This window comes from Lolium rigidum, chromosome 6 (genome assembly GCF_022539505.1).
Source record: "Lolium rigidum isolate FL_2022 chromosome 6, APGP_CSIRO_Lrig_0.1, whole genome shotgun sequence".
Taxonomy (NCBI): Eukaryota; Viridiplantae; Streptophyta; class Magnoliopsida; order Poales; family Poaceae; genus Lolium; species Lolium rigidum.
The window spans coordinates 36,623,494-36,650,370 of NC_061513.1; the positions used below are offsets into that span (position 1 = coordinate 36,623,494).

The 26,877-nt window shown below is 50.0% G+C and overlaps 1 protein-coding gene and 1 pseudogene across 1 annotated transcript; both read right to left on the reverse strand.

Moving 5' to 3' along the window:
- Positions 1–12,793: 12,793 nt before the first annotated feature.
- On the reverse strand, positions 12,794–15,930 carry LOC124662457 (noroxomaritidine/norcraugsodine reductase-like). Its single transcript, XM_047200293.1, has 3 exons — positions 15,917–15,930; positions 15,318–15,714; positions 12,794–13,621 (listed from the first exon to the last, which is right to left on the reverse strand). The coding sequence occupies exons 1-3, from the start codon at positions 15,928–15,930 to the stop codon at positions 12,794–12,796; spliced, it is 1,239 nt and encodes a 412-aa protein (XP_047056249.1).
- Positions 15,931–17,712: 1,782 nt separating this feature from the next.
- Positions 17,713–19,056, reverse strand: LOC124662459 (annotated as a pseudogene).
- Between the last annotated feature and the right edge of the window lie 7,821 nt (positions 19,057–26,877).

Here is a 26,877-nt window from a genome sequence, read left to right on the forward strand (position 1 = left end):
AACCTTCTTCGAAAGCGGCGAGTTGTTACGAGAAGAAGACTACTAGAGCTGCGGAAAGGAGCCTGAAAGGGAAGCCGTCGTCATCTATAGGGTCTGGACCGTCCTGTTGCTGCAAGAAGATGAAGGAGACTGGATTCTCAAAACAGCCGATGAACAGCCATCGGCTATAGGATTGCAAAGTATTATGGTCAGATGTCAACATGGCAGGGTCTGTTTACCGCCATGGCAAAGACAAAGAAGAGAGCAGTCACTCTGGTGGCAAGGACAAAGAGGAGGCCGGTTCAAGCGATCGGCTTCGATATGATGATAAAAGGTACAATAATGAAGACGGTATAGAGTCTTATAATGCTTTCAATATGTCTTTTATGTGAGTTTTGTCTGTACCGGTTCATACTTGTGTTTGCTTTAAACAACCTTGCTAGCCTAAACCTTGTATCGAGAGGGAATACTTCTCATGCATCCAAAATCCTTGAGCCAAACACTATGCCACTTGTGTCCACCATACCTACCTACTACATGGTATTTCTCCGCCATTCCAAAGTAAATTGCTTGAGTGCTACCTTTAAAATTCCATTCTTCACCTTTGCAATATATAGCTCATGGGACAAATAGCTTAAAAACTATTGTGGTATTGAATATGTACTTATGCACTTTATCTCTTATTAAGTTGCTTGTTGTGCGATAACCATGTTTCTGGGGACGCCAGCAACTATTCTTTGTTGAATATCATGTGAGTTGCTATGCATGTCCGTCTTGTTTGAAGTAAGAGTGATCTACCACCTTATGGTTAAGCATGCATATTGTTAGAGAAGAACATTGGGCCGCTAACTAAAGCCATGATCCATGGTGGAAGTTTCAGTTTTGGACAAATATCCTCAATCTCATATGAGAAAATTACTAATTGTTGTTACATGCTTATGCATAAAAGAGGAGTCCATTATCTGTTGTCTATGTTGTCCCGGTATGGATGTCTAAGTTGAGAATAATCAAAAGCGAGAAATCCAAAATGCGAGCTTTCTCCTTAGACCTTTGTACAGAGCGGCATAGAGGTACCCCTTTGTGACACTTGGTTAAAACATGTGCATTGCGATGATCCGGTAGTCCAAGCTAATTAGGACAAGGTGCGGGCACTATTAGTATACTATGCATGAGGCTTGCAACTTGTAAGATATAATTTACATGATACATATGCTTTATTACTACCGTTGACAAAATTGTTTCATGTTTTCAAAATCAAAGCTCTAGCACAAATATAGCAATCCATGCTTCCCTCTGCGAAGGGCCTTTCTTCTACTTTTATTGTTGAGTCGGTTTACCCATTTCCTTCTATCTAAAAAAGCAAACATTTGTGTTAACTGTGCATTGATTCCTACATACTTGCATATTGCACTTGTTATATTACTTTATGTTGATAATATCCAGAAGATGCCACCTTTTGCCCTTTCAGTCCAAATGTCATTTGGTTTTGCAATGTTCTTCCATAGATGATTTTTCATGACATACAGCCGATGCACAAACATCGACTCTAGTACAATTACGCAAGATCTACCGGTTGGGGTGCAAGACACGGATTTCTTGAGGCCCTATGCTTCCTCGAGGGGGCAAACGATGAGAGCTTCCTCAGCTGCAATGAGCCGATTACAACAGTGCTGTCAGAAGTCAGTTTTGGCGTACAACATCGGCTTTCAACGGGGGAAGAGGCAATCGATGGGGTCAAGAGCGGCTGAATCGGGCAGGGTGGCTGTCTCGGAATTATCCGAGTTCCAAGCCTTTGGTCCGATCCGTGCATCTTCACCGGTATTCTCGCCTTGGCCGAGGCTCGGGGGCAGTTGGCCTGGTAGATGCTCTGTTTTAAAAGCCGATTGGGGTGTCATCGGCTGGTCCTTCGTCGAAACCTTCTTCAAAAATGGGAGTTCACGCAGAAGTAGAAGAGGCAAGGCATCATGATGGAGGATATCGCGACGGTTCCGCTCTGCCACGACATGACCCGACGAAGGAAAAGCAAAATGATTTTGGAATTGTCATTTCCAAAACCAGGGGGGCATGTGTTATCACCAGAATTTGACCGGATCAGAGGTGGGCCGCGATTGGAGATGGGCTTGAAGAATATACATGGAAGGAATACGTGAATCGGCCTTTATATGCAAAGTTTGGGCTAGTTGGCCCGTGTATCTGTAACATAGTAGGATACGTGTCGGTTAGTTAGAGTTTGCCACGTGCACGGTTGGGATTATTCCCATGTTAGAAAGTCTACGGACTATAAATATGTATCAAGGGTTTATGGAATAAACAACAACTCACGTTCAACCCAAAACAAACCAATCTCGGCGCATCGCCAACTCCTTCGTCTCGAGGGTTTCTATCAGGTAAGCGACATGCTGCCTAGATCGCATCTTGCGATCTAGGCAGCACAAGCCCACGTTGTTCATGCGTTGCTCGCATCGAAGCGTCTTTGATGGCGAGCAACGTAGTTATCATAGATGTGTTAGGGTTAGCATAGTTCTTCGTATAACATGCTTACGTAGTGCAACCCTTGCATGTCTAGCCGCCCTCACACCTATCTCAGGTGTGGGGGCGGCACCCCGCTTGATCTTTATTTAGTAGATCTGATCCGTTACGGTTGCTCCTTGCTCTGCAAGGATTAGTTTAATATCTGCAATAGTTAGGCCTTACAAAGGGGGGGAGGATCCAGCGGCACGTAGGGTGGCGTTCGCAAGTCCTAAACAGGATGTTCCGAGGATCAACTTCATGTTGGTTTTTAGGCCTTGTTTAGGATCGGCTTACGATCACCGTGCGTGGCCACGAGGCCCAACCTGGAGTAGGATGATCCGATTATGCGGTGAGAACCCTAAATCGTCGTAGATCTAATTAGCTTTATCTTGATCAAGCAGGATCACCATATATTCGTGCACCCCGTACGAATCATGGGTGGATCGGCTCTTTGAGCCGATTCACAGGATAACCTGAGAGCCGATCGAGGCTCGTATTTAATGTTTACGTGTATGCCATGCAGGAAACTAAGCGAGGCATCCCCATCACCTTCCCCGACTAGTGTATAGGTCAGGTGGCACGCCCTTGCACTTCGCATCGGACGTGTGACCAGAAGAGCATTGCGGGCCGTCGCTCGGAGGGGTCTCAGCCAGCCGTAGCTCTAGGCTCTTCCCGGCTCTACCGTGTTGACAGTCGCTGCCCGCCGGTGGGTTTTGGCAGTCAACACGAATCCAAGCAGCGATACCCGCATTACCAAAAGCTGGTGTACGCAGTCCTCAGGGCCCAGAGGCGACTGGCCCCTTACTTCCACGAGCACCCCATCAAGGTAGTCGCCTCAACACCACTCGCCGACATCATCCGTAACCACGACGCAACTGGCCGGATCGCCAAGTGGGCAGTCGAACTCGGCGTCCACAACATCACCTACGAGTCGCGCCACGCCATTAAATCTCAGGCACTCGCCGACTTCCTCGCCGACTGGGAAGAGGCCCAGCAGCCAAGCTCCCCCGCGGACCTCAAACACTGGACACTGCACTTCGACGGTTCTAAGAACCTCGAGGGGGCAGGCGCGGGAGTCGTCCTCACATCACCAAAGGGCGACACCGTGAAGTACGTCCTGCAACTCAGATTCGAGCCCTGCACCAACAACATGGCCGAGTACGAGGCGCTTCTACACGGTATGCGAGTTGCCAAAGAGATGGGCGCAACGCGGCTGCGTTGCCTCGGCGATTCCGACCTGGTCGCCAGCCAGACTTCCGGCACCTGCGACGCCACCGACGCCAACATGATCGCATACAAGCGCGCCGTCGACCAAGCCGGCGCTAGCTTCGCCGGCCACGTAGTCGAATGGGTCGACAGGCGCAAGAATGAGGAAGCCGATGCACTAGCCAGAATCGGGTCCAAGCGACTCCAACCCCCTCCGGGCGTCGTCCTGGATATCCTCAGCCACCCCTCGGTGCGTGCACCCCGCGAGCTGGACATTGCTGAGCCTCCTGCTCCCGACTCCACCCTAGTCGCACTCGCCGCCGACAGCATCGATTGGACCGAGCCGTACATAAGCTACCTCGAGCGCCAGATACTGCCAATGGACGAAGCCAAAGCACGGCCATCGTACGTAGGTGCAAGTCTTTCACGATCATCAATAACGAGCTATACAAGCGCAGAGTCTCGGGAGTGTTCCAACGATGCGTCGCTACCACGGAAGGGCGCAGCATTCTGCGCGACATCCACGCAGGGGACTGCGGCCACCACGCAGGCGCGCGTTCAATCGTCGCCAAAGCCTTCCGTCACGGCTTCTACTGGCCAACAGCCCACGAAGATGCAGTCGCGCTCGTCCGTTCGTGTGCCGGGTGCCAAAAGTACGCAAGCCAGTCGCACATGCCAGGGTCGGCATTGAAGACCATTCCCCTCACCTGGCCCTTCGCCGTCTGGGGCATGGACATGGTAGGGAAATTCAAAACGGCCCCCGGCGGATACACTCACCTCCTGGTTGCGGTGGACAAGTTCACCAAATGGGTAGAAGCAAAGCCCATAAAGAAGTGCGACGGGAAGACAGCCACAAAGTTCCTACGCGAGCTTATCTATCGATATGGCTACCCTCACAGCATCATAACCGACAATGGCACCAACTTCGCCAAAGGGGAGATGGCCGACTTCTGCGAAGAGAAGGGCATCCGACTCGACCTCGCGTCAGTCGCACACCCCGAGTCGAACGGCCAAGCAGAAAGAGCAAACCAGAGCATCCTTCACGGACTCAAGCCGCGCCCGGTTGTGCCCCTGGAACGCGCAGCCGGTTGCTGGGCAGAAGAGCTCTCTTCAGTATTGTGGGGCATCCGCACAACACCAAACAGGTCAACTGGCTTCACGCCTTTCTTCCTGGTGTATGGCGCCGAGGCCGTTATGCCCACGGACATCGCCTACGACTCGCCTCGGGTCGCCAACTACGCCGAAGAAGACAACGAGCGAGCTCGCCAAGATGACATCGACCTCCTTGACGAGGCCAGAGACCTCGCACTCTCCAGGACCGCCATCTACCAGCAGGATCTCCGTCGCTACCACAGTCGTCGCGTTCGGAGTCGCTCCTTCCAAGTCGGAGACCTCGTACTCCGGCTAATCCAAGACAAGAAAGGCATGCACAAGCTGTCCCCGCCCTGGGAAGGACCATTCGCCGTCAGCCGCGTACTCGGCAACGACCCCTACTACCTCACAGACGTCCGCAAGGACGACAAAGGCGAACCGCTCACCAGAGAGGTGGAGCGCCCCTGGAACGTGAACCTCCTCCGACGGTTTTACACCTAAGGACAAAATGTAGCCCGCAAATTCAGAGGTTAATAAAAATCGCCGACCGCATTGATCTCCAACTCCGACTGCCTTTCCTTCACCCGCCAGATATCTCCATCTCTCATCCCGGTACATACCGGCCCAGTCGCCGCGACAAGCGACTCGGTACTGAGAGACCTTCGGTCGCCGCTGCTGGAAGAGTGAAGTCCATGATCGGCCAAGTAGCCGGGCTAACAAGGGCATGGCGGCGTGACTGGACGCAACACCAGGTCCGGTCGCCCACCACCCCTTACGCCGTCGGGTGAAAACGGCGACTGGAACCCACAGCAGGGCCGCATGCTCGGCCAGCCCCACGGGCCACGGCGACCGTCTCGTGCTACGCTATACAGCACACCAATGCCCTCCTCTACCTTAGGCTGGCGAATTGCGCGGCTAAGCAATTCGACTAGGGACCCTGCAAAACGGACCCGCGGCTCGCCAAGGAAAAAACGCCCGCAATGACCCCCTTTGGAGTCGCCTAGCGACTGGCTCACCGAGCCACGACGAGTGGCGCGCTACATATAAACAGCGCAACTACAAACTTACCGCTACTCCACCCATGAGGCTGCTATTCGCACTATAACGACTACGTACTGCGACTGGGGACGCCCAGCTCGACAAGGAAAACAGTCAAGTCGATAGCCTTCATCGGGGTCGCAAGACGACTGGCCTGAAGGCCATGGAGAGTCGGAACCAACTCCAAAGCATCGCCGCCACAATAACATAAATTCAAAAGCAACCATCGAATTATAGTTAAGCAAAAACTATCACTTTATTTACAGCTGACACCCGCTCGAGGGAATTCAAGTTACTTCTTACACAGGGACTTAGAAACCTATGAGGACGGCCCCGGAGCCCCTTCTACGACAGGCTCGGCGCCACCATCGCCGTGACGAAATTTCGGTGTGTACAGAACGACCGGGTACGTAGACAAGGAGCCGGTGGCCGCGGCATGGAAGAGGCGCTCCGCGGGGTAGTCCACCGGGCCTGGCTCCTTCTCCGCGTCCCCAGGCGCCGCTTGGCTGGAGATGTGAGTCTCCAAGTCCGCAGTCGCCAGCACCCGGTCGGCAAAGGGGCGCACCGCATCCATCAAGCGCAGCACTTCGGCAACGTCGAACTCACCAGTCTCCGAGGGGAAGCCAGCGGTGACCTCCTCCACGTCGAACCCCTCGGAGTAGTGCGCCAACACCATGCTCAGAGCCATGGTAATGCCAACACGGCAGGAGGAGCGGCGAAGCCAGTCAACGACGGCCGGGATGTTGGACACGACCCTGAAGACGGACGGCGTGTCCCGCGGAATCACCTCCCGCGGACTCGGTGCACCGGAGCGCAGCCAGTATTTCCCCCGCACAGGCAATGATACGCGCGGTCGCAGTCGACAGACATTCCCGCGGAGTCGCCGTCTCCGTGAAGTCGCTCGTACCTACAACCAACAACACAAGGAAGAGAAAATAAGAACTCGCCCTCGACATCGACTCGCCATACTCGGGGACTGACCCCCGAAGCCGCTTCGCCATGCTCGGGGACTGGCCCCCGAAGTCGACTCGCCAGGCTTGGGGACTAGCCCCCAACGTCGACTCGCCATGCTCGGGGACTGGCCCCCGAAGTCGACTCGCCAGGCTTGGGGACTAGCCCCCAACACCGACTCGCCATACTCGGGGACTGACCCCCGAAGCCACTTCGCCATGCTCGGGACTGGCCCCCGAAGTCGACTCGCCAGGCTTGGGGACTGGCCCCTAGCACCGACTCGCCACGCCCGGAGACTCGAAGCCTTGGCACTCAAACAGCAAGGGAGAAGGCAAGAACTTACCGAGAAGCTGCCGCGACATCTCACGGACGAAAGCCTCGAAGTTGGTCTTCTCGGCCTGCACCGCCAGGACGATGCCTTCGGACGCCTCCTTTTCCGCAGCCAACTCCTTGGCGTGCTGCTGCTTCAAGGCCGCCACCTCCTCCCGCAGAGACGCGGCAGCCCCACGCGCGGAATCCCGCGCATCAGTCGCGGCCTCCAGCTTCGCCTTGTACTCAGCGATGACATCCTCCAGTTCCCGACCCTTCTGCTCCAAGACCTTCGTCAATTCCGCCACCTCCGCTTTCGCCCTTTTCCGGGACTCTTCGGCCTGCTGCGCTCGGAACTCGGCTTCGCGGTAGAAGGATTCCTTGACGAATCCTTCCCGGGCCTCAGCAAGAGCCTTTGCCTGCGCCTCTGCTACAAAAAAAAGAGGGCGGTGAGAACGGAAGTTCAATCAGGGCCAGCGTTACTGAGAGAGGAAGGCGAGCGGGCATGACTTACTGCCCAGAGCAATGAGCTTCCGGTTCTTTTGCGCCGCCTCCTCCACGAGCGCGGTCAATCGCTTAACCTCCGCCTGCAAAAATCCAAAAACAATGCCAGGGTCGATAAAAGAAGTCCAGACAGACAAAAGGAGACTCGACTCGCCCTTTCAGACCAAGTCGACCCTCGGGGACTGGGGGTGACTGGACTGCGAATACAGAGATACTCACCATGTGTGCTTCACCAAGCGCCGTGTGGAGCTCAGTGAAGGTCAAGGTAGAAGGCGGTGGATGGCGCGACTCGGCCGCCTCCCCCGCCTGCATCACCGCCTCAGTCGACGGCACCTCGCCTGTCCGCGTATCGGTGTCGCTAGGCGGGCCTCGGTCCCTAGCAGCCTTGGACCGGCGCTCCTTCGGCGGCTCCGAGAGGCCGCCCTCCTCGACGATGTCCTCTTCGACCTCGGGCGCCTTCTGGCCCTCGGTCGACCCGGCGCCCGCCGACTCCTCCTCCACCACGGGTGGAACGGCGTCCGGTCCCATCGCTGCGCTCGCCGTGCCCCCGCGAACCATGCTGGGCAGGGGGAAGACTTCGGCGGTGGGCTCGGCGTGGCTGGCGCCCACCTTCTCAGCCCGGCTCGCGGCGACAGGCTCTTCCGGAGCCGACCCCGCGCCCCCGAGGTCGAAGGGCGCCGCTTTCTTCTCTGCGGCTTTCTTCTTCGCCTCAGCCGCCCTCGTGGCCGCCACCCCAGTTGTGGCCGGTTTCGCCAAGGTCTTCTTCTTGGACCTACAGGGGAGCAAGGTGATTCGACATCCAATCCCGCCATAAAGAGAAAAGGTTTGACGGGGAGCACTTACTTCACCGTGGGGATTGCTTTTACGCCCGGACCGGCCCGAGCTCCCGCGTCGATCGCGTCCTTCAAGGGGCGCTGAAGCCTTATGGAACCTTCTAGGATAGTTGGGCGCAGTCGCTTCGACGGTGGCTCGGCCCCTTCCTTGGAAGGCTCCGCCTCGCCCTCCGGGTGAGAGGTCGCCTCCTCTTCAACCGCGCCCTGAGACGAGGACCCGGCGCCCCTCTTCGACCCGCGCGGGAGTCGGATGAAGTCCCGCGCCTCGGAGTCCGACTCGATGCGCTCTTCCTCGTCGTCGACCTCTTCTTCTTCGCCTTCGGTCATTTCCGGAGGCTCCTTCCCGGCGAGGGGGGGGGAGGTGGTCAGCAATCTTCTGCCAGCGCTACATTCGAGTCAAGGAAACAAGTCAGAAAAGAAGAGACGTTACCAAGCCATTCGGAGTCACCGCACAAAGCATTACCTGAGGCGCCGGGGTATCTTCGGAGTAGGGCTGCAGGCCGTCCTCGAAGGAGGTAAAGATGGCCGTGGTGATCTTGGCGAGCGCCTTCCGATACTCGCTCTCGTCCCACTCGGTCGCCGTCGACCGGGTGCAGTCGTTTTGCCCCCGGTACTCCCACATGGGGATGAGCTCGGCACCGCAGGGGGATCAGCCGCCGGCCAAGCCAGCAGTTATACATATTGACCGCCGTCAGGCCGTTATCCTTCAGCGCCTGGATCGCCTGGCGCATCTCCTTCACCACCTCCTCCTGCTCGCGCGGCAGCGACCGGACGTTGAGGCGTCGCAGGACGCTGGGCTCGGGGCTGAACTGAGGAATGCAGACCTCGCCGGGGGGAGTGTACTCCTTGGCGTAGAACCAGAAGCGGCGCCATTGCGATTGCGCCTTCTTGGGGAGCGCCATGTCGATAAAGCTTTCCCCGGACTTCACCTGGAAGGTGATTCCGCCGTTCGGAATGAGCGCCTCGCTGCTCTTGTTGGCCCGAGTCGCCCGCCCGTGGAAGATTGACACCCACAGCGGGAAATACGGCGGGCAACCCAGGTAGCACTCGCACAGTGCTACGAACAAGGAGATCTGCTGTACACTGTGCGGCCCCAGGTCGCATATCTTGATGCCGTAGAAGGCCAACAACTGGCGGATGAAGTCGGAGGAGGGGAGCGCGAATCCGCGATCCAAGAAGCTGAGGAAGAGTACGAATTCGCCCGGCCTCGGGAGCGGTTCCACCTCGTTCGCCGGAGGAACTCGCCAGCGCTCCTGTTTGAACTCGGGGATGATCTCGGCGGCGACATACGGAAGGAGGGACTCGCGCGTGACCTTGGACTTGCCCCAGGCTCTCGCCGCCATGGTTGCGCTCGGGAGTTCTTGGCGAAAAGAGAAGGGAATAGAGGAAGAATGTGGAGGAGTGATAAGCCCTAACCCCCGGGTTCGGCCTTTTATATCGCTGCACTCGCCCCAAATAAGCACCAAATCCGCCCGTTGATTCGCCGCGAGATCGCCACCCCGAGATTAACGGTCAGGATCGGCGGCGGGATCAGCGGGACGAACGTTAAGGCTAGCCGTTAACAGTCACATCAGGCCCAACGGTCAACTCCATGCAAACGGTCTGCACCTCGATCAACGTGAAAACTAGCCGTTGCCTCCTCCACGCGTCCGCACATGGGACCTACGCCGACTGACTTGTGGCGACTGGCATGCGCCGGCTGCCCTACGACGACTGGCATAACGCCAACTGTCATGCGTCGAATGGCTCACCAAGTTCGGGCGAGTGAAGACTAGCGATCTGCTGGAGTTTATTTCGGGAGCCTGGCGGCGATTCACCTTAATCCGCCTTAGTGTCTCTCCGCGACCCGCGCCGAATCTATGCTTCGTCACCACCGCGCTCGGGGACTACTGATGGGGATATGCCCATAGGGGGTGGGTCGCCAGTCCCACTCGCCACGAGGACGAAGGCCCAGGAAGGATCGCCAGTCGCCTAACCGACTGGGCCCGAAGGCGACTGGGCCGAAGTCTTGAAGAGATGATTTGCACGGTTCGAGATAGAGATTACTTGAGGAAGGGTGCGGTATCCCGGATTTGTAGTAACTGAGATGATTCGGAGTTATCCCTTTGTAACCCTAGGCCGGGGGTGGAGATATAAACCCCCGGGCTAAACCCTAGAAGGACACATGATCTGAGATCCCATCTCCTCATTGTAAGCTCTTGGCTTCTCGCCGACTGAGCCCCCCCATTGTAATTCTCCACTGAGCAATAAAGATCTAGCAGGATGTAGGCCTTTTACTCTCCGGAGGGGCTGAACCTGGGTAAAACCCTTGCGTCTCTTGCACCTCGACCCGTAGATGGCGACGTTCCCTTACCCTCGCATGCCAGGCCAGCCTCTTTTCTCATTTATCTCCATCAACCGTTTGGTGTCATCCTTGTTGGGAGCTCGGAGATACGTAGGCCCGTACAACTTGATAATCATGCGAGCAAACCTGTGGACTGACTCCGTGGTAGTATCTTCGCCAATTCGAAGATACTCGTCGGTGTAATCCGCAGGGATGCCATACGCAATGACCCTCATGGCAGCAGAGATCTTTTGGAAAGCGCTGAAACCCATCACCCCGGCGGCATTCCTACGTTGCTTGAAGTAATTCGAATGCAATTCGCAGGCCTTCACGATTCGGACGAACAAGCTACGCCGCATACGATACCTCGTACAGAACAGATGGGCAGGATAGGTAGGTACCTCGGCGAAGTAACGAAAAATTCGCACTTACATCTTCACGTGAAGATGTAAGTGCGAATTTTTCGTTTCAATTTTTGAAATTTCAAAATGTATGTAACATGTATTTCAAAATAAAGGAAGCATATGCTCCCATGTGCCAAAACACCATTCCCAGTAACATGGTGCATGTACTACCCTATGTTACTACCTCTATCATGCATGCTATATTTATTAGATTATAGACTCATCTTGTCTTGAGAAGTGTGATGTTATGGTAACATACCAACTCACTCTCTTTCTTCATTTATTATCATGCCATGTCACCAAAATGCTTTGGGATGTGTGATGTTACTAGCTATGTTACTCCCACTATGAGTAGTCTTAATATTTTGACATGTCGACCCAACAACGTTGTAGAAAGTTTTTTACTTCTTGAATTCGAGCATAGTGTACTGGTCCACAAAATAACACAGTCTCTTTTCACTAATATAAGATGTTTTAGAAAGCTAAATAAGTCCCCTTTTTGAAATTTTATTTCTTAATTTAAAGATTGTTAAATTAGGTTGCTAAAACATCTTACATTAATAAATGAAGGAGTGTTTCCTTTTAGGTTTTACCCTAAGTTAAGCTATTCACAACCTTATAAAAAATAGCAATATTTGTCAGTAGTATATCCTGCAAATGTCTAGTCATATTATTTTGTTGTTGTGTCAAACAAATATTTTTCTTTGAAGATAGTCAAAGTTGAGTAAATTTGACTTAACAAAACTAAAGATACACTTATTTCCAGATGGAGGGAGTGCATGACATATTCCTTGACTCGTCATATCGTTGCCCTTATTTACAAGCATGACGTCCCAAATCGTGGCGATACGTAGGCAAGTTGAGAACTCATGAGGGTCGTCGTCTTCTCCCTAACGTCCCCTCCCATCTACCTCCTGTAACTTCCACTACTCATCGATTATCTCAATTGCAAATATGCTAAGGCGCCGCGGCAAACCGCCAAGAAAATTATTGCACTACGCAACATTGAAGCCATCCATCAAGCATAAAAACACTTCAACACTAACACAAATAACTAGGGTCATCACAACATGTTGGTAGTGTGGAAGCCCTCCGCCGCCGGATTTGGTGAGTGAACCCATCTGCCTCTAGGCACCATCTTCCCCAAGGCCAGGGGGGCTAGATGAATATGGAACCATGGCTGGATGCTCGGGTGGTGCGTACAGATCGTTGCCCAATCCCCTCTTTCACATATGCTCGATGTGCGTTTTATTGCTTGAACTAGGTGTGTTCATCAAAGCCCCACGAGAAAGAGAAACAAAGGAGGGGTGCAGGGGGGAGGGCGACCCATCGGTCGCTCGGATTGAATCTTTTTTCATGTTTGAACGAAAACCCCAAAAATGATAATGTTGATACATGCATGCATGTTGCATTTATCATACCCATACTACAAAATTCTATCCTACTGCGCGCTTGAACAATAAAGTTAAAGAAATTCGTTCAACATCAACAAGAGAAATGAACGAATAGTGGGTCCTCGGATCACATGTTTGCTCATTTCACTAAAATGCATGGTCAAGGTGAAACGAAGATGCTTTATTTACTAGTCGCGCGTATGGGTAGAGAAACAGTTCAATCGAGCCATGGCAGGCAGCTATCAAATTCTAGGCGGCTATGGTGCGGCCACCGTCGACGCAGATGACCTGCCCGGTGATGTAAGATGCGGCCGGCATGCATAGGAACGAGACGAGCGACGCCACCTCCTCGGGCTCGCCAATGCGGTCCAAGGGGACGCGCGCGATCTCCGCCTCCACCATCCCCCGCGCCACCTCCGGGTCAAGCGTGATGCCGCTGCTGCTCATGATGTCCGTCCGGATGCCTCCCGGCGCGACGCAGTTGACGCGGATGCCATCACGCGCCCATTCCACGGCGAGGCTCCGGCTGAGCTGATTCATGGCGCCCTTGGTCGCCGAGTACACCGAAAGCTGAGGGTAGACAATAAACCCAGCGAGGGAGGAGACGTTGACTACCACTCCGCCGCCGGCGAGGACGAGGAGCGGGTGTGCGAGCTGGGAGAGGTGGAAGCACGACTCCAGGTTGGTGGCCATGAGGCGGGCGTAGTCCTCCGCCGTGCTCTCCGTGGCGGGGCGGAACATCGTCTGGCCGGCGTTGTTGACGAGGATGTCCAGTTTTCCCCCCAGCTCGGCCTGGGCCGTGGCCATGAGCGCCTCCCTGTCGCCGCGCACGGAGACGTCGCAGGCGGAGGCCGTGACGCGCGCGCGCAGCCGCCCAGCGTTGGTGTCGGCGTCCCACCCGCGCAGCCGCTCCCGCACGTCGGCGTCGCTCCGAGCGCAGGTGTGCACACGGACGCCGAACCCGGCGAGCTCCTCCACGATCGCGCGCCCGATGCCTTTGGTTCCTCCGGTGACGAGCGCCGTCTTGCCGGCCAAGCTCCACCGCTCCTCCCTGCTCATGTTGCGTGCTGCGGACAGCTACCTCGTATCGATCTCACTAGTGATTATCTTGTTGGTTGGCTTTTGCTGGCTAGCTACTTATATACACGTTGAGGATGCCGCTTGTGTTTGCTTGTACAGATGCTTTCCTCGGCAATTTTTTGGTATTTTGCTCGCAGGATGAGCACGAAGCATCCGCCCGGCCCCGCTCCTGTCACGATTCACGTTTGATTTCTTCCCGGAAATGGTGATCCCGGACAAAGCCCGTTCCATCTGAACTAAGAAGTGGGTCGAGAGTGGGCAAGATCGGCCCACTGCAGTTTTCATTCTTTTTTTTTTATCTAGGTGTTCCCCATTTTGAAAAAAGAAGAGTGCGCTTTAGTATATTTGATTTTTCCCCATAAAAGGAATCGTAATAAGGACTTGAAATTTGTGGAAATTATCAAGTAGTACTTTCTTCAGATTCCGATCCAGAGTATATTCCTATTCACTTGTTAAAGAAATGGCTATAAAGAACAAATTAACCCTTTATCCCTTTTTTCTTTTTAAATACCCCCTACCGAGGGAAAGAAGAGTAGGACAAAAGATATGAAGTGCAATCCAAAAAAAATAGAATTATTCCTTCCTCTAATACATATTCATAAAGAAAAACTCAACGGTAACTCGTCAATTGCTGAGAATATAATTCTTCAAACTCAGTAACGTTCAGTAAGATTTAATCAAGTGATCGTTTGTTCTGACTGTCATGACGTAGTCATATCAATGCAGGAAGCAGAATATTCGCATTGAATATCAGCTATGGTCTTCCACTACACCACTGCTATTATGTAGCAACTTAGTTTACTAGAGTCTAATTTGAACATAGTTACAGTGAAGCCAATGATGTGGCTTATGAGTTAGCTAGATTAGTTAGGGGATCAAACCAGATTGTTTGCCCATAATGGTCCCGAAAATCATGTGTGCCGTCTTACAAACAAAAAGCTTTCGAATAAAGATTTTAACTAAAGATAATTTAGCTAAACGGAAGTGGAAGGGATGTCAAAAGTGTAGTTTTTGTGATTCCACGGAAACCGTTAATCATTTGTTTATTCATTGCCCTTTTACGAAGATAATATGGCGTATGATGTACCTTACTTATAATATTCCGCCACCAGCTAATATTACTAATATGTTTGGTAGATGGTTGAATGGTGTGAGAAAAGATGACAAACAGAAGATTAGAATTGGTGTTTCGGCCATTTGTTGGGCTGTTTGGAGGACTAGAAATGATATTATCTTTAACAAACAAAATGGGACTAATTTTTTGCAGGTTATCCGGCGAGCTACTCATTCAATCCAGCAATGGGTTTTCCTTCTCCCGGTGGAGCATCAGGAGGATATGGTTATTGGATGCAACCGGATGCTAGTGGTTGCTCACGACTTCTTTTTCCAGGCTACTGGGTGGCGGCATCTTAATAGAATAGCAAATGTATAGCTTTTCTGTTAGCCGTATTTTCAGTTGGTTGATTCATGTATCGACCTTAGTGTTTTCGTGATTGTAATAAGTTATGACAGATCTATTGTGACTTGATACTTTGTTTTTAATAATAAAGCAAGCCGGCTGGGGCTATGATCCTTTATCGAAAAAATGAAATGCTTCCCGCTGGCATAGCGGATAGCCTCTAGGCCCTCTGTTTTATCACGAAACGGTTGACGCCAGCGCTGGCGTGGCAGAAGCATGTGTATGTTGCAGCACCTCGGTCGTCCGCACACGCGCCACCTCACCCTCAGTACCAACATCACTGGTCACAGAAAATACCTTCATTGATGCCATGGAACGAGCATTCCAAAGCTTACATGTCGCCTCCTGCACGATAGCCTTCAAAAACACCGGCAGCGGGGCCATCGCCTCCGCCTTCTCCACTGTGGACGTCTTCTTGATCATCGTGCCTGATGGCACGTGCAGGCTAATGACCGCCACGGCAACCCCGAGGGGGAACCTCTCAGGTTCGCCGTGCCCACCATCCTGCGAGGTGCAGGGCGGGGAAGCCTCTCCGTTCAGGGTCGAGGAGAGATCATCGCTGCCGGGGGTGGCATGGAAGTGGCTGGGAGTCACTCGCAGGGGATTGGGAAACTTCTCACTCTTGGCGATCCTGGGGAGATAAGGGGAAAATTTGGAGCGGAAATAATTCAGGCTTTTGCGTGGATTTGGGGAATTTAGGACAAGCTTTCTCAATTCTCTCTGGTTTCTTTAGGGATAAAATCTTCTTGAGGGATAAAATCGGGAAGGCAGATCTGGTGATTGGTGGTAGTGGGAATCTGGTTCTCTCTCGTAGGATCATGCAGATTCTGCACCTGCCTCTCTTCATCGCTTACACTCGTACGATCGGATATTTTGGGATCACAGTGGTCGCCTCAACAGTCGCCCGAGAGACGAACCAACGCCATCATTTCTAATAATTTACTATTTCTCATAGTTGTGTCAAACAATTTTTTTTACATCAATAGGGGTCTCCCCCCAGCTCCATTTTCTCATTGAAAAAGAAGCCAAGTTTATAGGAAAAGGAAAAACTGAAAAACAAGGTTTTCGGAGAGGCATTTTGTTTTGCTGGGGAAGTAGCCCCATCCCAGCTAATCCGAAATACCGGAAAAACAGATTGCCAATCACCCTCGCACTGACCGACAATAGGAAATATACACGTCTAGTTTGATTACAACTTAGGGAAACAAACACTCTAAGCTGGTTTTGGATAGTTTCTTCTGCTCCAGACACCTTCCTAGGACCTCTTGTTTCCTTCTCCCTGGGGAGTTTTTCTTCATTTTGATGCTTCGATCAAGTAACCAAATGAATCTTGTGAGATTAGCCAGGGTTGTTCAAGAGATAGGTCAGTGTCGCCCTCCCTTCATAGCTCGAATTCCATGTGGAGATCCAGTCGAAGGATGGGCACTTCATCCCACTGGGAGATAAAGTGGAGCTTTTAAACTAGCCAACAGCAGGTCCATGAACTGAGCGTTTCTTCCTGATTCTAGATCCTTGAAAGGTTTCAAACAAATATTTTAGTTTCATGTTGTAAATGTTGCTACTTTTTTTCTTTGAAGATAGTAAAAGTTGAGTAAATTTGACTTAACAAAACTAAAGATACACTTAACTTTAGATGGAGAGAGTGCGTGACATATTCGTTGACTCGTCATATTGGTGCCCTTATTTACACGCATCACGTCCCAAATCGTGGCGATACGTAGGCAAGTTGAGAACTCATGAGGGTCGTCGTCTTCTCCCTAACGCCCCCTCCCATCTACCTCTTGTAACTTCCACTACTCATCGATGATCTCAATTGCAAATATGCTAAGGCGCCGCGGCAAACCGCCAAGAAAATTATTGCACTATGCAACATTGAAGCCAACCATCAAGCATAAAAACACTTCAACATTAACACAAATAACTTGGGTCATCACAACATGTTGCTAGTGTGGAAGCCCTTCGCCGTCGGATTTGGTGGGAGTGAACCCATCTGCCTCTAGGCACCATATTCCCCAAGGCCAGGGGTGGCTCGATGAATATGGAATACCCCGCTTCAGCTCCAACTTGATCTCCACCATGGAACCATGGTTGGATGCTCGGGTGGTGCGTACAGATTGTTGCCCGAGCTCCTCTTTCACATTTGTTCAATGTGCGTTTGGTTGCTTGAACTAGGTGTGTTCATCAAAGGCCCACGAGAAAGAGAAACAAAGGAGGGTGCAGGGGCATACATAATTTTGTGCCTTCAAAAGTTCCGGGGCACATAATATCCAATTGAGGGCATAAAAAAATGTGCCCCTAACCATTGGGGGGGACGAGCGATCGGTCGCTCGGATTGAATCATTTTTCATATGTGAAGGATAACCAAAAATGATAATGTTGCATGCATGTTGCATCTATCATACCCATACTACAAAATTCTATCCTACTGCGCGCTTGAACAACAAAGTTAAAGAAATTCGTTCAACATCAACAGGAGAAAGGAACGAATAGTTGGGAACTTCGGATCGCATGTTTGCTCATTTCACTGAAATGCAAGTTCGTTTAAGATGAAACGAAGATGCTTTATTTACTAGTCGCGCGTATGGTAGAGAAACAGTTCAATCGAGACATGGCAGACAGCTATCAAATTCTAAGCGGCTATGGTGCGGCCGCCGTCGACGCAGATAACCTGCCCGGTGATGTAAGATGCGGCCGGCATGCACAGGAACGAGACGAGGGACGCCACCTCCTCGGGCTCGCCAATGCGGTCCAAGGGGACGCGCGCGATCTCCGACTCTACCATCCCCCGCGCCACCTCCGGGTCAAGCTTGATGCCGCTGCTGCTCATGATGTCCGTCCGGATGCCTCCCGGCGCGACGCAGTTGACGCGGATGCCGTCAAGCGCCCATTCCACGGCGAGGCTCCGGCTGAGCTGGTTCATGGCTCCCTTGGTCGCCGAGTACACCGAAAGCTGAGGGTAGACAATAAACCCAGCGAGTGAGGAGACGTTGACCACCACTCCGCCGCCGGCGAGGAGGAGGAGCGGGTGTGCGAGCTGGGACAGGTGGAAGCACGACTCCAGGTTGGTGGCCATGAGGCGGCAGTAGTCCTCCGGCGTGCTCTCCGTGGCGGGGCGGAACATCGTCTGGCCGGCGTTGTTGACGAGGATGTCCAGTTTGCCCCCCAGCTCGGCCTGGACCGTGGCCATGAGCGCCTCCCTGTCGCCGCGCACGGACACGTCGCAGGTGGAGGCCGTGATGCGCGCGCGCAGCCGCCCAGCGGCGGTGTCGGCGTCCCACCCGCGCAGCCGCTCCCGCACGTCGGCGTCGCTCCGAGCGCAGGTGTGCACACGGTGCCGAAGCCGGCGAGCTCCTCCACGATCGCGCGCCCGATGCCTTTGGTTCCTCCGGTGACGAGCGCCGTCTTGCCGGCCAAGCTCCACCGCTCCTCCCTGCTCATGTTGCGTGCTGCGGACAGCTACGTCGTATCGATCTCACTAGTGATTATCTTGTTCGCTGGCTTTTGCTGGGTAGCTACTTATATACACATTGAGGTCTTGTTTACTTCTAGGGTATTTATGGGGATGGGAGGGGATTATTTTGTATCCAGGAAAATCCCCACTAGTCCGTTTACTTCTCCGGTTTTGAACGACATAATCCCGAGATATCTCCTCCCATCCCCTCCCATCCTCACATTTTTTGCCTAAATAAAAAACTCTCCATCATACTACTGTATTTTTGGGGAGGGGTATTTGAGAGGATTGGGTGAACACCAAATCCCCTCCCATCTCCATACCCATTGGGAAGAAAAATACCAGAGAAGTAAACAAGGCCTGAGGATGCCGCGTGTGTTTGCTTGTACAGATGCTTTCCTCGGCAATTTTTTGGCATTTTACCCGCAGGATGAGCACGAAGCATCCGGACGGCCCGCTCCTGTCACGATTCCGGCTTGATTTGTTCCACGAAATGGTGATCCCGGACAAAGCCCGTTCCATCTGAACTAAGAAATGGGTCGACAGTGGAGAAATGCAACTCCTCATATAGGAAGTGCCCCCTACTATATTTACCTTTGATTTTTTGGAGATTCGTGCTAGCAACGTTGCAAAAAGATCCTTCCATCTCCAATCTTTAGTTCATTTCTATTTTGCAGAAAGCCACCTACTTTTTCATATTTCACACATCTCTCAGCTAATACTTTCCCTCTTCCTCTCACACATCTCAGTTATATTCAGAAGCATTTAATCCATAGCAGTTATATACAATTATGCATATTATGCAGCTGATGAATATTAGTTTCATTTATGTTTTTCGTTTAAACTGCTCTAGTAATTCAAGTCTAATCTATCCCTTATTTTTAGGAAACAATTTCTAAAATTATGTGTTGTTTCCAACCAAAATATTCCGAGAATACTATAGTTTTCTAAAAAATGAAGTATCAAATAATGTGATTTTTTCCTGACTAAGCCACCTAATGTCCAATTTTTCAGCGCAGAAGATTTATCGCCTGATACAAAGGAATAGGATCTGAATAATCTAACACATCACATAAATTCATACAAGATCAATCCCAAATTCATACAAGAAGTAAAATTGAAAGAAAATACAATTAGGGAGTACCTTGGTCCCAGCAATTTTTCGGTTAATCCGAATCGGAGGAAGTAGGATTCATAAAGTTATATCCACACATACTACCTTTTTTCGGACGGCTCTTTTTAATTTTTGGAATCTAATTTTTTCAATCCTGAGAACTTATTTTGACTAGAAAATATATTGTAGGAAACCATTTATTTCGGTCCAGAGCAATTTTGTGTCGAGATTCCTTGATAATTAGCATTTTTCCATCAAGATATTTAACAATTTTCCACCAATTTAACAAATTTTCACCAAATCAATAAACAAAATTTCACAGAAGATTTCTTCCATGATTAGCATAGGATTCATACACAATTCGTATAGGATTCAAACAAAATTCATAGGGGATTCATGTAGTTCCATACCCAGTAACAATTTTAGTAGGTATGAAAGCAAATCCACCACGAAAGATCGACATATCAGCTTATGAATATGAAAAAGAGAAGAAACATGGAAGATACATACATGATCCATCGTAAGTTTCATGATTCGGCACAGTTTCATACAAGATCCAGAATGAAAATAGAAAGAAGAAAAATCAATAAATTTAGCTTGGAGACTTCCAGATCAGGGCCCGTTCAACCCAGATCCACGAGCAGGGGCGGCTCCTCGCGTGTGTCCCGCCGTGGTCGCAGCTCGCGGAGGCCGATGCAGTGGAGACCGTCATCGCTGAGGCTGATGCAGTGGAGCTCGTCGTCGCTGAGGCCGATGTGGTGTCCCTCGAGCGGCAGCACGGCCGAAGCAGCGGCGACCGCCGGAGCTGCCGCGCGCGCAGAGGCGGCGGCGCGATGGAGAGGGCCGACGCGAGGTGGCGACGAGGTTGGCAGATGGCAGCGCCGTGCGTCGGTGAGACTTCCTCGCCGGAGCTCCTGACGCGAATGGGGGCGTCGCGCTCCAGCAAGGAGGGGTGGCGGGCGGCGTCGCTGGAGAGGGGACGGGTCAGGGGTGAGGGGTGGGGGCGGCTGCTCTGGGAGAAGAGGGCGGAACAGGGGGCGCGTGGGGGATTAGGGTTTGGGTCAGAGCATTTATACTCCAGTCCGTAGTGGGGATGATTTCGCACTTTGCGAGGGGCTAAAATGCAAATGTGCCCGAAACTTTGACTGAGTAGACTTTGCACGAATCTCCAACAAATAAGTGGTACAGATAGTATGGGAGGGCCAACCTATATGAGGGAAATCCGCACTCGTTGACAGTGGCACAAGATCGGCCCACTCCAGTTTTCATTCTTTTTCTTTTATCTAGGAGTTCCCCATTTTGAAGAAACAAGAGTCCGTTTTAGTATTTCTTTATACAGAAACACTCAACGGTAACACTTCAGTTGTTGAGAATATAATTCTTCAAACTCAGTAACGTTCAGTAGTGTTATATTGTGATCCAAATTCATATTCTAAAGGGAGGCTAACTTCTGACGAGCGGAGCGAGGCCCGTCGCCGGAGGCTTGGGCCGAAGTGGATATATATTCCCTGTAAGACGCCGGAGCGAGGCCCGTCTCAGGCTTGGGCCGGAGGCTTGGTACGGATCGTTGCCACCGTCTATATATATTCCCTGTAAGCTGCCGCTAGGGTTTTATCGTATCATTGTACACCCACGGCGTTTGTAAACACCACCGAAATAGTGAAGTTTTGCTGGCTGGCGCCCGTGGTTTTTTTCCTTGTGTGTTGCAAGGGTTTTCCACGTTAAAATCTCGTGTCCCCTGCAGTGATTTACTTTTCGTTCTTCGTTTATTGTGCATCTCAATTTTAACAAGTGGTATCAGAGCCCGTGTTCTTTGGATCTAGGGTTTACGAGATGTCGTCACTGAAGTTCGATCTACCGCAGCTGGACTACACCACGAGATTTGCTTTGTGGCAAGTGAAGATGAGGGCGATTCTCGCCCAATCTTCAGATCCGGATGAAGCGATCGATGCTTTCGGCGAGAAAGCGAAGGATACCTGGACCGATGCGGAGAAGCGGAAAGACCGTAAGGCTTTATCGTTGATTCAACTCCATCCGTCCAATAATATTCTGCAGGAAGTGGCTGCAGGAGAAAACCACCGCCGAGTTATGGGTCAAACTAGAGGAGATCTGTTTGTCCAAGGATCTCACGGGCAGATTGCACGTGAAGATGAAGTTGTTCTCGCATAAGTTGCAAGAGGGAGGTTCGGTAATGAATCACCTATCTTCCTGGAAAGAGATTGTTTCGATTTGCGATCTATAGAAGTTAAGTATGAGGATGAGGATTTAGGTCTTCTTATTTTATGCTCGCTGCCTAATTCTTTCAGTAATTTTCGTGACACCATATTATTGAGCCGCGACAAACTAACTCTCGCGGAAGTTTATGATGCTCTCCAACAAAAGGAGAAAATGAAATCTATGGTGCAGGCTGAAAGTTCGTCCTCCAAGGCGGAGACATTAGAGGTCCGTGGCAGGCCTGAGCAACGAGATAACTACTGCCACAACAACAGAGATAAGAGCAAGGGCGACAGAGGTCGCTCAAAGTCCAAAGGACGTGACAAGTTCTGCAGGTATTGTAAGAAATCTAACCACAATATTGATGATTGTTGGAAGCTGCAGAACAAGGAGAAAAGGAACGGAACTTACCAACCGAAAAATAATGATTGTAATGGTAAGGTTGCCGTTGTCACCGGTAAGGGTGAGGTTGTTGTTGTTGCTGGTAATGATGATAGTGATAGTTCTGATGGAGATTGCTTAGCTGTCTTGGCTGCATGTGTTTCACGTGATGATGAATGGATTCTTGATACTGCATGTTCGTTTCATATTTGCTGTAACAAAGATTGGTTCAGTTCTTATTAGCCTGTGCAGAGTGGAGATTTTGTGCGTGTGGGGAATGACAACCAGTGCAGCATTGTTGGTATTGGTTCTGTTCAGATCAAGACCCATGATGGGATGACACGCACGTTGACTGGAGTGAAACACATACCCTCCATGGCGAGGAATTTGATCTCTTTGAGTACCCTTGATTGTGACGGGTACAAGTACAAAGGTGGGAACAAACTTTTGAAGGTATCATCAGGTTCTCTCATTATTATGATTGGTGATATGAATTTCGCGAAATTATATGTCCTTAGAGGTAGTACTTTGCCCGGTATTGCTCGTCGTTGTTAGTTCTGATGAATCTAGTAAGACTAACCTTTGGCATAAGCGTCTTGGACATATGAGTGAGCTTGGCATGGCAGAACTGGCAAAGAGAGAGCTAATTGATGGTTGCGATTTAGGTAAGCTTGAGTTCTGTGAGCATTGCATCTTTGGTAAGCATAAAAGAGTAAAATTTAATGCTTCCTTTCATACCACCAAAGGCATTTTAGATTATGTACACGCTGATGTTTGGGGTCCGTCCGTAGAACTTCTAATGGTGGTGCTAATTACATGCTTACTATTATTGATGATTACTCAAGGAATGTGTGGCCATATTTTCTGAAACACAAATCTGATGTTTTTAATACTTTTAAGAAGTGGAAAGTTATGGTAGAAACCCAAACTGAAAAGAAGGTTAAGATACTCCGTACTGACAATGGTATGGAATTTTGTTCAAATGAATTTGATGAGTTTTGCAGCAATGATGGGATGGTAAGACATCATACCATTCCGTACACCCCTCAACAGAATGGCATGGCTGAACGCATGAACATGACCATTATTTTGAGGGCTCGCTGCATGTTGTCTAATGCAAAGATGCATAGAGGTTTTTGGGCTGAAGCAGCCTCCACCGCATGTTATCTCATCAATAGGTCACGTTCTGTTCCACTTGATAAGAAAATTCCAATTGAGGTATGGTCTGGTTCGCCTGCTGATTATTCAGATTTGAGAGTGTTTGGTTGCACTGCTTACGCTCATGTTGATAATGGAAAGTTGGAGCCAAGGGCTGTTAAGTGCATCTTCCTTGGTTATGGTTCAGGAGTTAAGGCATATAGATTATGGAATCCTGAAACTAAGAAAATTGTGTTGAGCAGGAATGTCGTTTTTAATGAGGCGGTTATGTTTAATGATAGTCCGTCTACTGATATTTCTGATGCTATTGATTCTCCCGATGTTTCTGATGATGAGCAGCACAGAATTGGCGTGCAGGTGGAGCACGCAAAGGAGAATGAAAATGTGGTTCCTGAAACCAACAATGATGATAATGATGTTCCACCTTCACCACCTATTGTTCAGCGACAAGGACGGTCTATTGCTGCTGACCACCCTAAGAGAAATATTGCACCTCCTACCCAATTAATTCTAGAATGTGATATTGTTGATTATGCTTTGAGTTGTGCTGAACAGGCGGAGCATGATATTGAACCAGCTACATATACTGAAGCCATTGCTTCGGTTGATAAAGAGAAGTGGGTAGGTGCGATGCAAGAAGAGATGCAATCGCTTGAGAAGAATGGCACATGGGATGTTGTGCACTTGCCTAAACAAAAGAACGCTGTCCGCTGCAAGTGGATATTTAAAAGAAAGGAAGGTTTGTCTCCTAATGAGACTCCACGGTTTAAGGCAAGGTTAGTAGCAAAAGGTTTCAGTCAAATTCCAGGTGTTGATTATAATGATGTATTCTCTCCGGTTGTGAAGCATAGTTCTATTCGTGCTTTCTTTGGTATTGTTGCTATGCATGATCTTGAGCTTGAGCAGCTAGATGTAAAGACTGCTTTTCTGCATGGTGAGTTAGAGGAGGAGATATATATGGACCAACCTGAAGGTTAAGTTGTGCCTGGTAAGGAGGATCTTGTTTGAAAATTAAAGAGGTCCCTTTATGGTCTGAAACAGTCGCCACGACAGTGGTATAAAAGGTTTGATTCATTTATGCTTACACATGGTTTTGAGAGATCTCAGTATGATAGTTGTATGTATATCAAGTTTGTTAATGGATCACCTATTTATTTGCTGCTATATGTTGATGATATGTTGATTGCTGCCAAGAGCATAAAAGAGATCACTATCTTAAAGAATCAATTAAGTAGTGAGTTTGAGATGAAGGATCTTGGTCCTGCTAAGAAAATACTAGGCATGGAAATTAAAAGGGACATAAAGTCTAGTTTGTTGTTTCTTAGTCAGGAAAAGTACATTGAGAAAGTTCTTCATCGTTTTAATATGCATGATGCAAAGTCAGTTACTACTCCTATTGCTTCTCATTTCAAGTTGTCAGCTTTGCAATGTCCTAGCTCTGAAGATGATATTGAGTACATGTCTCGAGTTCCCTATTCTAGTGCTGTTGGTTCCTTGATGTATGCCATGGTTTGTTCACGTCCTGATCTGTCATATGCTATGAGTTTGGTCGATCGATACATGGCTAATCTTGGTAAAGAACATTGGAAAGCTGTTCGGTGGATTTTCAGGTACCTTCGCGGCACATCAAAAGCTTGCTTGAGGTTTGGCAGGATTGGTGAGGGCTCGCCGGATATGTGGATTTAGATTATGCTCGGCGATTTGGATAAGAGAAGGTCCCTCACAGGTTATGTGTTTACTCGTTGGTGGATGTCTGTCATGCTGGAAGGCTACTTTGCAGGATGCTGTTGCACAATCTACTACTGAGGCTGAGTACATGGCTATTGCTGAGGCAGGTAAAGAGGCTGTTTGGCTGAAAGGTTTATATGCTAAGCTTTGTGGAGATAATTCTTGCATTAAGTTGTTCAGTGACAGTTAAAGTGCTATTTATCTTACTAAATATCAGATGTTCCATGAGAGGACAAAGCACATTGATATTAAGTACCACGCAATCAGAGATGTGGTTGCAAAAGGTAAAGTGAATGTATGCAAGATTAGTACTCATGATAATCCTGATATGATGACTAAGCCTGTCCCTGTGTCCAAGTTTGAGCTTTGCTCAAGCTTGGTTGGTATAACTGTTTAGCCCAAGTGGCTATTGGCGCCAGCAAGTGTTTTCTTTGTTGATTCAGGTGATTGTTGAAGTTCATGCTACAAGGAATTTGTCTCAAGGTGGAGTTTGTTATATTGTGATCCAAATTCATATTCTAAAGGGAGGCTAACTTCTGACAAGCGGAGCGAGGCCCGTCGCCGGAGGCTTGGGCCGAAGCGTATATATTCCCTGTAAGACGCCGGAGCGAGGCCCGTCTCAGGCTTGGGCCGGAGGCTTGGTACGGATCGTTGCCACCGTCTATATATATTCCCTGTAAGCCGCCGCTAGGGTTTTATCGTATCATTGTACACCCACGGCGTTTGTAAACACCACCGAAATAGTGAAGTTTTGCTGGCTGGCGCCCGTGGTTTTTTCCCTTGTGTGTTGCAAGAGTTTTCCACGTTAAAATCTTGTGTCCCCTGCAGTGATTTACTTTTCATTCTTCGTTTATTGTGCATCTCAATTTTAACAAGTACGATGTAATCAAGTGATCGTGTGTTCTGACTGTCATGACGTAGGCATATCAATGGAGGAAGCAGAATATTCGCATTCAATATCAGCTATGGTCTTCCACTACACCACTGCTATTATGTAGCAACTTAGTTTACTAGAGTCTAATTTGAACATAGTTACAGTGAAGCCAATGATGTGGCTCATGAGTTAGCTAGATTAGTTAGGGGATCAAACCAGATTGTTTGCCCATAATGGTCCCGAAAATCGTGTGTGCCGTCTTACAAACAAGATGCTTTCGAACAAAGATTTTTACTCCAACTCTTTCATGAATCTTGATGTTTTAGGAACTAAGGTTTGGAGGAACGTTGCACCTCTGAAGTGTAAGATCTTCTGCTGGCTTGCTTGTCGACGTTGTCTCCCAACGAATGAGAGGCGGCTTCGACATCAGCTGACGGATTTTGTGTCATGCCCCACCCGCCACCTTGATGGAGACATCGAACATTTACTCATCGCCTGCCCGAGAGATGGTCAGGTCTAGAGCTCCTTCAACCTTGACCCCGGCACCCAAGACATCGGAAGCCTTGCCGATTTGTTTCGCTCACGCTGCTGCAATACTGAAGCAACCACTATCGCCACCTCCATCATGTGGAACATTTGGAAGAGAAGAAACAACCTTGTGTTCAACAACATGGATTGAAGACCTTGCTCTGGTCGTCCGTTGTTGCATTGATGTCTGCCTATGATCGTTCCGCTGCACCACCCCTACCTCTTCATCTAGGCTTATTAATTGGCGCATTAGCTTTGATCCTCCTTGATTTTGTCCCCCCCCCTATCCCAACCCTCTACACGGTTATAATGAACCCTTGTAATATTATACTTTTGGTTATATGAT

Excerpts from the sequence above, each read along its gene's own strand:
- LOC124662457 (XM_047200293.1), bottom strand. Across the intron at positions 13,622-15,317 it reads CGCGTGTGCGGACGACCGAG|CTGTCCGCAGCACGCAACAT; the intron begins GTGCTGCAACAT and ends GATACGAGGTAG.